This window comes from Aythya marila (assembly GCF_965140915.1).
Source record: "Aythya marila genome assembly, chromosome: 10".
In the NCBI taxonomy this organism is placed as follows: domain Eukaryota; kingdom Metazoa; phylum Chordata; class Aves; order Anseriformes; family Anatidae; genus Aythya; species Aythya marila.
The window spans coordinates 2,762,564-2,776,699 of NC_139051.1; the positions used below are offsets into that span (position 1 = coordinate 2,762,564).

General features: G+C 38.5%; 1 protein-coding gene across 1 annotated transcript in view; it reads right to left on the reverse strand.

The window, feature by feature from the left end:
* The window catches only part of CNTN6 (contactin 6), a gene marked incomplete at both ends in the record, with an annotated part of 116,297 nt that overhangs the window by 46,786 nt on the left and 55,375 nt on the right, over positions 1-14,136 (reverse strand). Inside the window, 2 exons of the mRNA XM_082768564.1 lie at positions 5,168-5,270; positions 6,738-6,941. Coding sequence (XP_082624690.1) covers positions 5,168-5,270; positions 6,738-6,941 — 307 coding nt within the window. The remainder of the gene's footprint in view (positions 1-5,167; positions 5,271-6,737; positions 6,942-14,136) is intronic.

Here is a 14,136-nt window from a genome sequence, read left to right on the forward strand (position 1 = left end):
TTAATCATTGTTTTGCAGAAGGCAGTTTTTTGGCAGAAACTAACATTCCAATGTTAGTTTACATTTTTATAACAAAATCTCTTAACACAACTATCGCCGCAGGCCATACAAAACCTTTCACAGTAAAAAATAAAATAATAAAATAAAATAAAATAAAATAAAATAAAATAAAATAAAATAAAATAAAATAAAATAAAATAAAATAAAATAAAATAAAATAAAATAAAATAAAATAAAAGAATGGCTTTAAAAAGACTGAACATAGAATTTACTGTAATGATTTTTTTTTTTTTTTAATGAACAAATTGATGCTTTAGGTATTTGTATTCTTGTAGATAAATGTATGCAAAGTATAGTTTAATAACTACAGCCTTGTGAACTATGCTGCATAATCATCCTATTGAAGGCCAGCACCTGACATTTTTACACAGACTAATATCTTCCCATACAGATTTGGGGCTCTCCTGAAACTTGGGCGTCTTTCTAGTTACTAAAATAACCAAATTAGAATAGATAATTGCTTGGGGCTAAGAAGTTTTTGAATATCTAAACAATGAGAATACTTCTCAAATTTATTACATTTCACAGACAAGTCTTGCTTTCACCTGAGTAAATAAAACAGTGCATAAATATGAGTGTCTTTGTACATAAATCTGTAGTTTATTTGAAACCTTCAGAGCACCTAGAAGTACCTAGCTCAGCTACTAATTTAATTTATACTCTACCATACAGGCAGAAGAATCACAAAACCATAAGTTACTAACTTGGAAAGAAAAGGAGATGGAAAATATTTTTTGGTTGGTGACAAGTCTTGTCACACTGAACATCAAATTAATTCATCTACAGCACTACACCCCACACAGAGATGAAGGTCCCACCCTTTTGCAGCAAACACTCAGCTGATGCATCGCACCTGGGCCACCTCTTCGCCCTGTGAATCTGAGGACACCTCACAATAAAATTAAATCCCAGCTTCAATAATGAAGGCTATGCCTAGTTAAACAACTGTCACAGAGCTGAGGTATGAAAACTGCTATCGTGTTGGCATCAACTACTGACGCAAGGAAGAGTTAGGAACCAAGGGGCCTAATAATTAAAGTACTCAGACTCCTAATCATTCTGATGTATTACTTGAGAAACACCAGAGAGATAAAATTCTCTGAAACCTGATATTGCCTTTCGTTCTGCTCTGGTCACATGCCATTCACGTTAATGTAAGAGGATCTTGCAAGAGCTGCTTGCTCATCCCTTAAGGTACAAATACTAAGATACTTGTTCTATCAGAAACGTGGGCTGGAAGTAGCAAACCACTTAAGGCAGAAAAACTGAATCATACATATCATTTAGAATTCTGTAATTGATACTTCTACAGCCTCCTGCATAAAATCTTGAAGAATATACTAGAGTAACCATCTAATGAAGAAGTGAAGCCTGGTGCTTTTATGCAACTTCAGTACAGATGGTTATTTGGAACCCTCTCGTGGCTGTGTAATTACCTACGTTCACTAACTCTAGAAAAACTTCTCTGAATACATTTACAGAAGGAAGAATTAACATCTTCCCCTAGAAAAAAAAAAAATATGTATATTCTAGGTTAAAAGAAATTCTGGTTTATATTATTTATATGTGCCCTTTACAGCCTCAGTTGGCAAAATCACATCTCCAGGGATTCTGAACAGATTATCTCCCTATCTTAGAAGTAAAACACAAGCACAGCTTAATAAATATGTGCATCAGATATGGAAACTACTTCACTTACTTTCACTTCAGAAACTATTCCTATTTGCACAACAGAAAGGTTATTTTGGAAGAAATCAATAGAAAAGTACAGTAACTCAACTGAATGTATCTGTAAGCAACTCCTTCCATCATACTCAGTCCCCTAAGACACAGCAAACAATAATTTAGATATATTGCATGATTAATATAGCTTGATCCAAAACATGACTTAATACTAGCATAGTATTAAACACTGCCAACATAATGAAATTAGTGCAGAACACAGTCTCATCTCTTCTATTAAATTGCCACAGGCTGCAGTATTTGAAATAGCCACATTAGTATTTCATTTTTCAGTTTTCCATTTTCAAAGAATTAAATTGTGTATTTTTGGTCTAAATTCATAGAACGGTTTGGATTGGAAGGGACCTTAAAGATCATCCAGTTCCAACCCCTGCCATGGACAGGACACCTCCCACCAGACCAGGTTGCTCAGAGCCCCATCCAGCCTGGCCTTGGGCACTTCCCAGTGACTGGAAGAAACTTCCAGGGATTTTCCATGCCAATCACCATATAGATGCATGCTACTTACCCTCCTTTTTGCCCAGTCATATTTCCATCACAGTGAGGACTAACTTGCTTTTGAAAAGCTTCTCCATTATTTGTGGTCTGTTTTGCAGGATTTAGAGGAGAACTGGCCCAAGCTCTGTGGGATCCGTGCCTTCAAACCCTCTTCCTCCCAGGCATAAACACCAACTCTTTGCCCTGTCATGTCTCTCCCCCCCCGCCTCCCATTTATTTTCAAAAAATAAATAAATAAAAAAGGGTTTATAACTATACTAGAAGACAATTTGCGTGAATCAGTTATGACATTTTCATGTAAAATGCATGAAGAGAGCTTTGCAACAGATTGCAATGGGAGGGACCATAAATGCTTCTTGATAGCAAGAGTCCAGTAACCCTCGAGCTCTCAAAAAGCTTCCACAGGAGGTACATGGAACACAACTACCTCTGTGCGTTCTGTAGTCTGGCTGGAAGGTACTTCTCAGTTAAGTGGCTTTGAGTTCCCCCAGGTAAAAGGTCTTAAAACTCAGCCCCTAGACTGGCCTCTTGTACATGTGTTTAAATGTGGAAGTGATTTTCTGAGCAACGTCCAAGAGGTATGATTTGCTGTTCCATATAGAAGAGAGATGCTATTTCTCTAAATACCATGAAAGTACTTTCATTTAAGACTTCTGGAGACCAAAACCACAGCAGGTTGCCTATAATCTGCCTCAGATGTGAAAGATTTTTGTTATTCATGGTGCAGAAGCGGTAGCAGCTGACAGCATTGTCTGAACCAGTGGACTAACAGTATGAATATAGAAAATTATGGATAATGGGAAAGCAGTTCTGAAATCCAAGAGAGATAATAACCGTTAGTGCTTGTGGCAGATCAGAGGTATAGCTCAACAAATGTTGAGCTGAATTGATTTTAACATAAACAGACAATAGTAGAGGCTAGAGTTTTAGTGGAATTTAGGCATCTAAAGGTGCAGATGGCCACACTGCTGCACTTATATGTGCAGCAGTTGTAAACAGCTGGAGGTAGGAAACAGATTTAACAATACCACTAATCACCTACATACCTTTAAAAAGCCAGTCTTATCTAATAAGTGAAGAGTATTTCACCTGTAATCTGTTTCTCTTGGTTTATTCACACACAAATGTCAGCTCTACAATACTCACTCACCGATTTAAAATGTGGTTCAAGGTTCTGTTCAGAGCCAAGAGACTGGAAACAGTCCTGTACAGTATGAGACATCTAACCTATCCAAAAAATCTGGAGAGGAGAAATTTAAACACTCCTCTCAAGAGCCTTTACTTACACACAGCACCCCTCCAGAACGTATACATTAGACTATGTACATAGGAACAGAATGATATCAAAAAAATGTGGAAAAAATTTCTGCTCTTGGATTGCTAGTATTTACTTAGTGAAAACTCCAGGGAAGTATACCAGCACTTGTTTCAGCTGCCATGTTACACATGGAGAAATGTATATTAAAGTGTATATTAAAGCTGCGTTAACCCTCTCAGCCCTTCCATTTTCCAGGCACAGCATTAGTAGGTACTGTGTACCTACACATACAGTACATACTGTGCTTGCTGAGGTATTTCATTATCCACGTCCTTTCAGACCACCTTCCTCCTCCCCCCCCCCCAAAGGTTCTTAAAATGTTAATGCATCACACAAGCTTTGACATGACCTGTCTTTACCCCTTCATTAAGGAGGCAGTGTTTTGTACATATTTACTGGTTTTGAAATGCTTTTATGTAGTCAATATACCACTGTTAAATGCTTTCCATGCAACAGATGGAAATATGAAATGACAACTTGAGATGTAAAGCCTGCACTGACTCACACACAATTAAAGAGGTATTTAAAGAGAAGTAGCTTGACAGTATTTGGAAAGGAAAATCAGCTTTAGCAGGACTGTTTCAGTGTGGTATTTGTTTGGGGCCAAAAAATATCATATTCCTTTGAATATGACTATAGAAATATTCTCCCTCCTAAAATAAAAATTAACCCTGAGATTAATTTATACACAAATCTCATCTATCATCATACAGAAAGGCCATTCCCCATCTTTTTAACTTTATTTACTTTATTTTTATTTATTTATTTATTTATTTACTTCTCAGCATAGGTTCCAGAGGAACATTTGATTAATTTGTGCTGTCTACAAGTCAGGCTTTTAACCTCTGGGAAAGCTCTAAACACTTTAAAAGCTTACAGCCTTAAAAAGAATTGTCAAAGTGAACTTAAACTAAACAGAGGTCAACATCCAAAGGTTATTTTAGATTTTTGATGGAAAAACAGACACTTATTGGAAAAACTAGTTTTCATAGGCTAGTTGCACTTTTTTTTTTTTTTTTTTTTTTTTTTTGTGCAGCCCAGGCACAATGTACAACAGGTTTTAGTCAGAAGGACTACTGTTAGGGCATTCCAAGGCCCCTCAGCATCTCTTTTGAGAAAAGAGTGCTGAGAGACACATTAGACCCATTCCAGACAGTTTGTGCTCCTGAAGAAGCCCATTTTCTGAAATTTCAATCTTAGAGGTACCACAGAAAATCATACTCATATTGTGATGCAGACCTGATGTACCTGTGCAGCTAGATCAATGAACGCTGTGAACTTCAGTCTTGTTCTCACCCCAGAGAAAACTCAGGGGATAGAGCCTTTGTTCTCCTCACCCCAGCTCCAACTACAGCCAAGTGAGCTTCAGTTCTGCTATTGCCTTCTTATTTCCTTGGGAACACATTGCGTGGAAACAAACCAAAATAAGTTTAAAAACATTTCACATTCATATGCTGACCAAAAAACTCTACCTGCCAGTTAGAAATGTTGTTTCTCACTGTACAACAGTGTTAGAACCCACATTTTAATGAAAACCAAGAATCTTACTTTCCAAGGGCAAAGCATTCCAGTTTAACAGATGAACCCTTCGCTGCATATGTTGTTTCTGGAAAACGTACTTCAATCTTTGGTTCATACTCCCCCATCACACCTGTTGAACATCAAAACAGCTAGCACTCCAGTTGAGCCTCAGACCTGTCTAGTACAACAGAATTTCAGTGTAAAAGAAAGGACATCATTAATACTGTTAGAGCCTTATGTTCCACCCATGGAAATCAACACCATGTCTGCGGAGTAGCCTTAGGGTTTCTGGCTGGTATCCAGCCCCATGCTGAAAGCTTACATGAAATGTGTAAGCTCTTTGCATTTGAGAATTGAAGCACATAACTTTATATAAGTTCTGGATGTGCAATTTTGATATTTGTGCATTAACATTTCAGTGAGAATTTAGGGTTCAGACCTCTTGTTAGCTGTTAATAACCAGTGCATATGACTCTGGTAACTAAGTGGTCACTTCTCAGGATGCCAGGAAGTTCTGAGTACAAGAGAAAATTCTGGGTTCCATGTCCAAAATAATTATGGAGCATAAAGTTCCTTAACATAGCCAAGTGCGAACTTCAGGCTTCAGAAAGGCTGATGTAATTGGATGTAATGATCACATTCAAAAACATCAAACATTTGATACACCACAGATTAGCTAGTATCAGTTTAGGGCATTTGATCTTGCAACAGGTATGGGATTGCTTTAAAACTTTTTTTTTTTTTAGTCGATTTTTTTTTTTTTCAGCCAAAATTCTTAAATGTGTATGAATCTTTTAGATTGAAACAAGAATGATGAATACAAATGAGATTCTCCCTCAGTGTCCTATGCGAGATCCCACACAGAAAATGAATGATTCCTATTTTATATTAACAGGGACCCAGCTAATATTCCACGCTATTTTTCAGTTTCCTGGAGACTGCATGTTTAGTACCCAATCCAGGGGCTAGCAGAGTGAACAGGAGAAGATTAAGACTAACAAGTTAGAAAAGGAGTAAAGAAGTATGATAAGGAAGAAAACACACAGAAGAGATCTGAAGCATTTATGATCTGTTTGTACAAAATAATTAACTTTTGAGCTTTGGAAATTATACTTTGTTGCAGGTGACCTGACTGAATAAAACAGCAGTCTCTTGGCAAAAGTTTTGTTTATAAAACTGTGCATTATTGAGTATTACAAACATAACGCTGAACAGACTTTTTTTTTTTTTTTTTTTTTTTACTGTTTGTCACCAATGGTTTGCAAACAGTGCAAGTATATTGAAATTGAGGTGAGCAAACTTATAAATCCAACTTTGTGTAATGCTTTCCAACTTTGTGTACATGCTTCTCAATGTGAGCATTTAATTCAAAGCATTGCTAAAGGTATTTGTGTATGTGCAGGTGAGTTTCTCACCTTAACAACTCACTTTGAAACAGCTTTCTAGAAGTGAGATTTGAGCAAAACCTAGATTTATAAATTCAGAAAGCTTTACCACATTTAAGCCTCAATACAGGCAGCGATTACAGCTAACTAGAGGTGGACTGGTTACAGCCTTGTGCTGCATGCTTTCAGCCAGGCATGCCAGGATAGCTTACCATCACTGCGGAGAATGAGAGGAGTGGGTGGCCCCTGCACACTTTGCTCTGCATCAGGGTTGGTCACAACGCAGGTGTAATTGCCCACATCCGAGGGCTCTACTTTAGCGATGTACAGATTTCCTGTCTCTTGTGAAACAAAGCGTCGACTATCCTCCTGAACATACAAGGGATTATTGTTGAAGATCCATGCGTAGGACAAGCCTGGAAAACACCAGATACACATTACACATCCTTTCCAGCGCTGCTTGCTTCCTCTTAGCATTTAAGTGCAATATTGCCAGTTGATAGAGTGAGTCAGTTACAGACTAGACCACAGGGGATGCACAAATTAGCACAGGCAAGATAAGCATTGCTTCAGTTTTAAACTCATTTCAAGCCACTTCAGAAGGTCACTGAAGTTTTTGTCCCCTGCTACTTTCCATTTGCCTGCTTCAGCCTATTTTTAAGTAGGAATGGCAGTGCTGCAATGCCATAAGAAGGCTGGTTTAGTAAATAATTTCTATTTATAGCACTTTCCCTCTGAACATCAGGAGCCAAGTGCTGATCACACAGTGTTACGGCTCCATTTTCCACTCTGCATATAGGAAAAAAAGAAACAGGTAACAGAGCTTTATCATCAGATTCTCAGGGAGAGGAAGAACTCAGCTGCAGACGAATATTTTGGAGATTAATATTTGCTCCTATTGCACATTTGTTCCTTCTTCTCTAGCTTTCTCATCTTCCACACTTGCAGCTGCTCTGCGCTTCTTAACTAGCCCTTTTATGCCACCTTTTTCCATAGTGTTTCACGCTGCATACCTTAATAGGTACCTCTATAATCTAGCCAGCTTATTTTATTTTATTTGACTAACCCACCCTGACAGGGCAGAACTCTGAGTTTACCATCCAAGGACACTGCTTCTCAGAAGGGCCAAGCCTGCTGTGCTGCCAGGGGTACCCCAGGCTTCCTGCATACCCCACTCCCCAGCTGCTCCAAGTTGCTGCCAGCACCCAGTGTGGCATTCAGCAGGCTGCACGACTGAAGTTGTGTCTTAGCAAGGCACAGTAAATCAGAAGTTTCAAAATCTACCAGTTTAGCTCCCCTTAATTAAATGTATAATTCATAAGCTAACAGCACTCCGCCAACAGCTTCATTTTTACACATTTCCCCCATCAACAATACCATTTGAAAAAGATTATTTACATTTCTTTCCCCTCCCTCAGTTGTGACATGGGTACAGTATGGTAATAAGTCTGCAAACTCCAGTAGTTTTGTGGAGTTTTATGTTATCTTCTAACATTTTAGGTCCCTCATTAGAAATGACATGTCTCCAGGGAGCAATCAATGACACTCTCTGTACTTGGCTAAATCCTGTAATAGGCCCTGTTTTACTACAGCCTAATGCAAAGCTTTTTTGATGTACTGTAAATCCAGAAGATGCAACTGTTCCTAAAGCAGTGTAATACAATCCATGTGTGTACATGTGTTTAGGCACAGAAAAGAAAAGCACCATGTTTTTGTGTTCACATGCCCAAGATACCTGAATAAAGCATCTATTCTTTATATATATCAAGTTCTGGAGACCAGGGGGGCTTGCCATAGGGTCAATCAGCCTACAGAGACAAGTGATGTAGCTACATCCTGACAGGTCTTCCAGAGACATATTGCATTATATACTGGAAACACTTCCATGCAACAAAACTGCTCTGAGTGATTGAACCACTGATAGCTGGACACCCGTTGGACTTTCATGACAGGGTAGCCCAAGTAATTCAAAACTGAAGGTAACTAAAAAGCGGGGAAAAAATAGGAAAAACGAATTTGACAGTTTCCTTCCCAAAGTCCTGTTCTGGTGCTGGCACTTACAGGGCAGAGGAATCACTGACCCACTGCAACAGGGCACCATGAAAGACTTCTAAGTCATCCCACACTATGCAATCCAAATCTAGATTCCTGCCATAGGACCTGGTGGTACAGCTGTATTCTTCATGTAGGATAAGGTATATGAACCCTAATAAAATCCACCGAAGCCAGCTTTATGCTAGATAGAGCTTCTTTATGAGGTTAGTCTATGAATTAATGGGTGAAAATGAGTTCAGCTCAGTTTGAAGTTGAATAAATCAGATTTGTAGCAGACCTTCTAAATGAGCAAAAAAAAGGAGTACAAGGCCCATGCCATCACTTGTGGGGTCACATTCATTTGCATAAGTAAATCAGCAGCTGGGAAGAGTCTGATGAGGGTAATGCTCAACAGAAGGTAGCAGAGGCATAGAAGAGAAATTTTTAAAAGGAGATAGTTGCCTGCTAATGAAGTCTAGCTAAAATGAACTTGAAAATTACTGCCACCAGCTATTTTGGTGAAGAACAAAATGTTACCTTTTTAAAGCTTATTTTGCTTTCCATTTAGCCACAGGATTTTTGAAAAACAGTACCGTTGAGTTCACATTCAATGTCCTCATCAGTCCCAGAACTGTTGAATTTTAGAGGCCACTATGAAAAGGCTTCAGCAAAAGTCTTGCACAAATCTTAGCCATTATCAGCACCAATGATTTGTTTTTCTTTTTCCATTTTGTTTTTCCTTTGTGCATTGCCCTGGACATCTGCAACTTTTCCTCTGGGGTAACTGCTTCTTATATGACTTTGAAAATGAATCAACAAGCCTGAAGTAAGGGAATAGAGGTTTTTCTATAAAAGACCAATTAGTGCAATTGTTCTTTTCACTATAGTTAACCTGTGAAGTTTCAGAAAGATAGACTATGTAGATGTGTAGAAGGGAAAAAAACGCTTAGGGAAGGAAGGCCTTCTAGGGGCTCTTGCCTAAGATTAGTTTCTTATGCAACACATGTGGTTTATATTTTCCCCCTTCACAAATAAAGCAGAAAACATTTCACTGGACCATACAAATAGCCAGTCCTTTCCTCATGTGCTAAAACTGTGTAAGTATATTTACCTATACCCCACTGTGCTTGAAAGGAATGAAAATGAGCTCTTATGACATCATTCATCCTTTATATAAGTGTCTTAGAAAATGGCTTTTGCTACCCTGAAACAAATACATATACTCCAAAGCTTAGGTTAGATTATGCAAAAAGACAGTTGGCAAACATTGTTACTCCTGGTTATGCCTCATCTAAGACTTATTTGTGCCAAAATTAGTGTAAAGGTTCCCTGATCACAGGTGCCACTGCACACAATGAGAGACATGTTGGAGCAATTTAAGGTCAGTCCCTGCTCAGCAGTACTTTAAATAAGGGCCAAATAAGCAGAATTTCCCTCTTCTCCCCTTTTTTTAAACTTGTTCCAAAGGTAGAAAGAGAACAGAGTATGACACCCTTAGGTTACAAAAAATTCTGCTAGCCTTATGGCAGCATTATACTCTGAGAACCCCCCATTTCCTAGGCCTACAGATAACGACAGAATATAATGTTCACAGCACCACAAAATTTCAGGATTTTGTTCATAAAAACTCAAATGGAAGAGAGAATAAAGTATTATTGCTATAGTTTCTACCTTCAATTTTTTAATTTAACACCTATGTTAGCCTCAGAGATGAGCTTAGAAAACATTAATCACCTTCAGGCAATTAATTTTTTAATTCTGTCCAGCTACTGCCTAATAAATATTATGCTGTAGCTCCTTTTCACATGTATAGCTGATTGGTCTCAGCCCAAATTAACATATTTAAGCTTTGAACACTGGAAAATATTTACTCTCTCTAGACAGTGATCCCAGTGCTATTATTGACTCTGTGGAAGAGGATGCCTTGGAGTGCACAGCACTGCCTTTACTTCAAAAGGTCTACATGTCACTGAAGGGATAATTACACCAACATAGACTTCATTATGCATATGACAGAGCCTAGGTTTGTGGTGTTTTGCTTTTTTTTTTTTTTTATTTGTGCTGCTATCCTACTTATTATTTTTATTTTTTATTTTATTTATTTATTTTAAATGCAAAACAAGTGACTGTATGGTGTCCATCTCCCTCCACTTCTCAGGGGCCCCAAGATACTAACCCCACCTCAGTTTCCAGCCAAATACTGGGCAAGTCCTGGGCTCCAGCAGGCAGAAGAAGCGCATTGCCCACGCCTGGCAGCTGTGAGCCCTTTCTCCAAGCACAGCTGGGAAAGAACAGCAGCTGATAATCACAGCTTACATACTAGTTTAGGGAATACAACATTTCAGTGCTTTTCTCAGCCCAAGCAAATTCAAATCAATATTGCTGGTTCTGCAGGAGAAAAGCTCATTCAGGCTGGTGTCAGGGAGGAGATGCTCCCCCTCCTGCATGATCGGGCAGGGAAGGATTAAAGATTCATAGGAGCATGGAGAAAGAGGAACAGAAAGAGACTCTGAACTAATGACCAAGGAACTCAGCTTCATGAAGGGAAATACGCTTCAAACTATTGCTCTCATATTATGCATGTTATCAGATGACAGTTTAATATAAAATGCAGAAGCAACATGAAGGAGTCAAAGACCCTTTCACATCACATAGCCCTGCTTGTCTCCTCCTATCCTCTCCCTATACCAGTTTCCTATGCTCTTCTGCTGGCTAAGGACTTGGTGTATTCCTCCACTGAGGATGGCTGTACAGTTCTGACTTCCTTCAGAGTTTATTTGTTTCTTTTTATTTCAGCATCACTGTAGTAACAGCAATACAAAAAAGCCTACAGAGTCAGCATCCCCACTTCAAGCCCTGGCAGCTCTTATGCACAAGTAAATGCAAATATATGAGCGATCCTGCTGCTCCTAACAAGATTAGCAACTTTCTTAAAGCTCTGCAGGGAGCCAGCTTGAAGGAAATAGGCATTATATCAGACTTCACTTCTAACAAAATAAATGAATAACAGCCTACCCCACAGCCTTGTGTCAAGCATTACTATTTAGGCACCAATTTCTTAATCACGGTCAGGTCAAGCTCATGCACTGTTACAGCAGTAAGACCTTCTCCAGACTTTTCTACTCCTCCTAGATGCTTTTCTCTACTTCTTAACTCTATACAAAGCACCTTTTTCTTTTAAGTAATAAAGAAATTTTATATACTGACTATGCAATGTGTGTGTACCTATATTAAAAATAATAATAATAAAAAAACACTGACCTAAGGAACCTCAGCTAGAGAAGAGACATTTCCTAGTGAGAGAAATAGAGCTTACCTCCCCACCCTTACACTCCAGAGCCTCACTAACAAGCAGAGGAAATTCAGATGCTGAACTTTATAAGGTGTGTTAATGAGCCTCATAAATAACAACAGCGGATGCTGAGGAGCAGCTGGTGCATAAATAGGCAAGGAGGGGCTGAGGGAGAAAATAGAGGGGCTGCACTAGGCTGGGTCAGGCAGTGGGAGGGAGCTTTGTGAGTGCTTTCAGTTAGCTAATTGCAAGGTTTTTTAATACAGTAATTGTATCTTAATATGCAAAAGATATCAAATAAACTTTGAGTTTTAAATAGTTTCTTCACAATCAGGATATTTAAGTATTAACAATGTAATACAAAAAGCTGACTAGTCTAATGATATCTGTGAAGCCTGCAGGAAGCTTTACTTCTGTCTGTGTTTAGGAAGTGGCTGGAGAGCTTGGGCTCCTAGAGCTGTGTTGCTTTCTGCAGCAAAAGGTGGGCTGCTTCTCTGCGGCTACCACGGGTGGTAGAAATATTTTGTGAACTCTCATTCCATTTGCCTATTCCAAATTGAGGATGTCACAGGGGAAGAGACTTAAGATAAAAACTTTTGTCTTTCTTAGGCCCTTGTCTTTCTGTCTCTCTTCCTGTTTCTAGAAGAAACAGGTACCCAACTTCCTAGATTAAGAGGAAGGGGAGAGACTTCAGCTATCCCTTTCTGTTCCTGCAATGCTATAGGAACTGTACCAAACAACTGCCCCACAGAGTTTTTCTTTTTTCTTCTTTAAAAGAGTGGAAAAAAGTCTTGTAGACCCAACTGTTAGAGACACATTACTGTTTCCTGTATGGAGTACGTGGTTAGAGCTGGGTCTGTCAAGCTGAGCAGACAAGCAGCCGGTGTCAGGGAGAAACGTCTGAAGGCCTGCAGCCATCTTCCATGGCCCTTGGGTGTTTTTCTGCCCAGTCAGTTAACCTCAGATTCCACATAAGTGTTCGTACCAGTGAAAAGTCTGCACTGGTTATAGGCTGTATTTCTTAGGTTGGGTGGGAAACTCTAAGCATATTTTTTTCCTCCTTGATAGAAGAGTATACAGCTTGTATTTTACTAATGTCAGTATCACAGGAAAGGTAACTCTTTTCTTGTTGGTACTGTACATATTTCAAATTTTTAATTACTAATTCTTGCTGTAACTAATAACTACTAATAGAAGCTGTAACTACTGTTAATGGTCCTTTTCCTGTAGAAATTGAGTCAGAGGCAAGGGTTTCAATAATATATATATTTGTATATATACACAATCCTTTATACAACTCTGTAGAAATTTCCTAAGCATTCTGGGATAGTATACAACTTATTGTTCATACCATGGACTTCATTCCCATGGCATATAATTTTGGATCACAAATACAGTGTTTATGGATGACAAAAGAGCTCAGTTTCTGCTCTCTAGAGACTTATTTCAGATAATGTATTTTTCATGCCTATTGGTCAACAGCTCACATCTTCAGCTTAAACATGGTGTCAGAGGATTTGTTCATAGATATAATTTTGTCAGTTCAATTAATCTGGAGTGAGCTCACTTGTTAACTATTTATTTGTTCTGAATATTTTCTTCTCATTCCTGTTTGTCAAATCATAATTTTACCTGTCAGCAAGAGGAAGACATATAGCTTACTGACTCAAGGATGGATGTATTGTCTTTGTCCCATTGATACATTTCAGGAACTCTTTCAAGCTCTTTGTGCCCTTAAGGACCAGATTTCACTTTATCTCCTTGATTATATACCCCTTTCATACAGCTGTAAACAGTAAGTGAACTGACATTTCCTTTCTGTTCAAGACCTGCGGGCTTTAAATTGATTGATGGGTTTCTCTACCTCTTTGATATACTGCATCTTCTTTATAGATCACAATTTACCTTCTTCTCATGGGAATTTGTCTTATAACTGTTTCTTTAAGAAGAATTGAGGAAACACTGTGCTAGCACAAAGAATACTGCAGCTACTGTGGATATGTAGTCACTCCCACTGAAAACAGGACATTCTTCATCTCAGAACTGCTGATTCTTTCAGTCCAGAGTAAGACAATTTCATAACGCTGCTGTTGATATTTTCCCATTTAATGTACATTTGCTTTTTCAGGGTGAAATTCACAATCATCTTTAGCTAGTTATTACGAAACCGTAGTTCTTGCTCCCAACTCAAAGGATAAGAAGCAGTTTGAATCTGGGTCCCAAACACTCACAAAAGATATTTTTGAACGTGTTGAACTTGCAAGAGTTGTTGGTGGTGGTAGGAA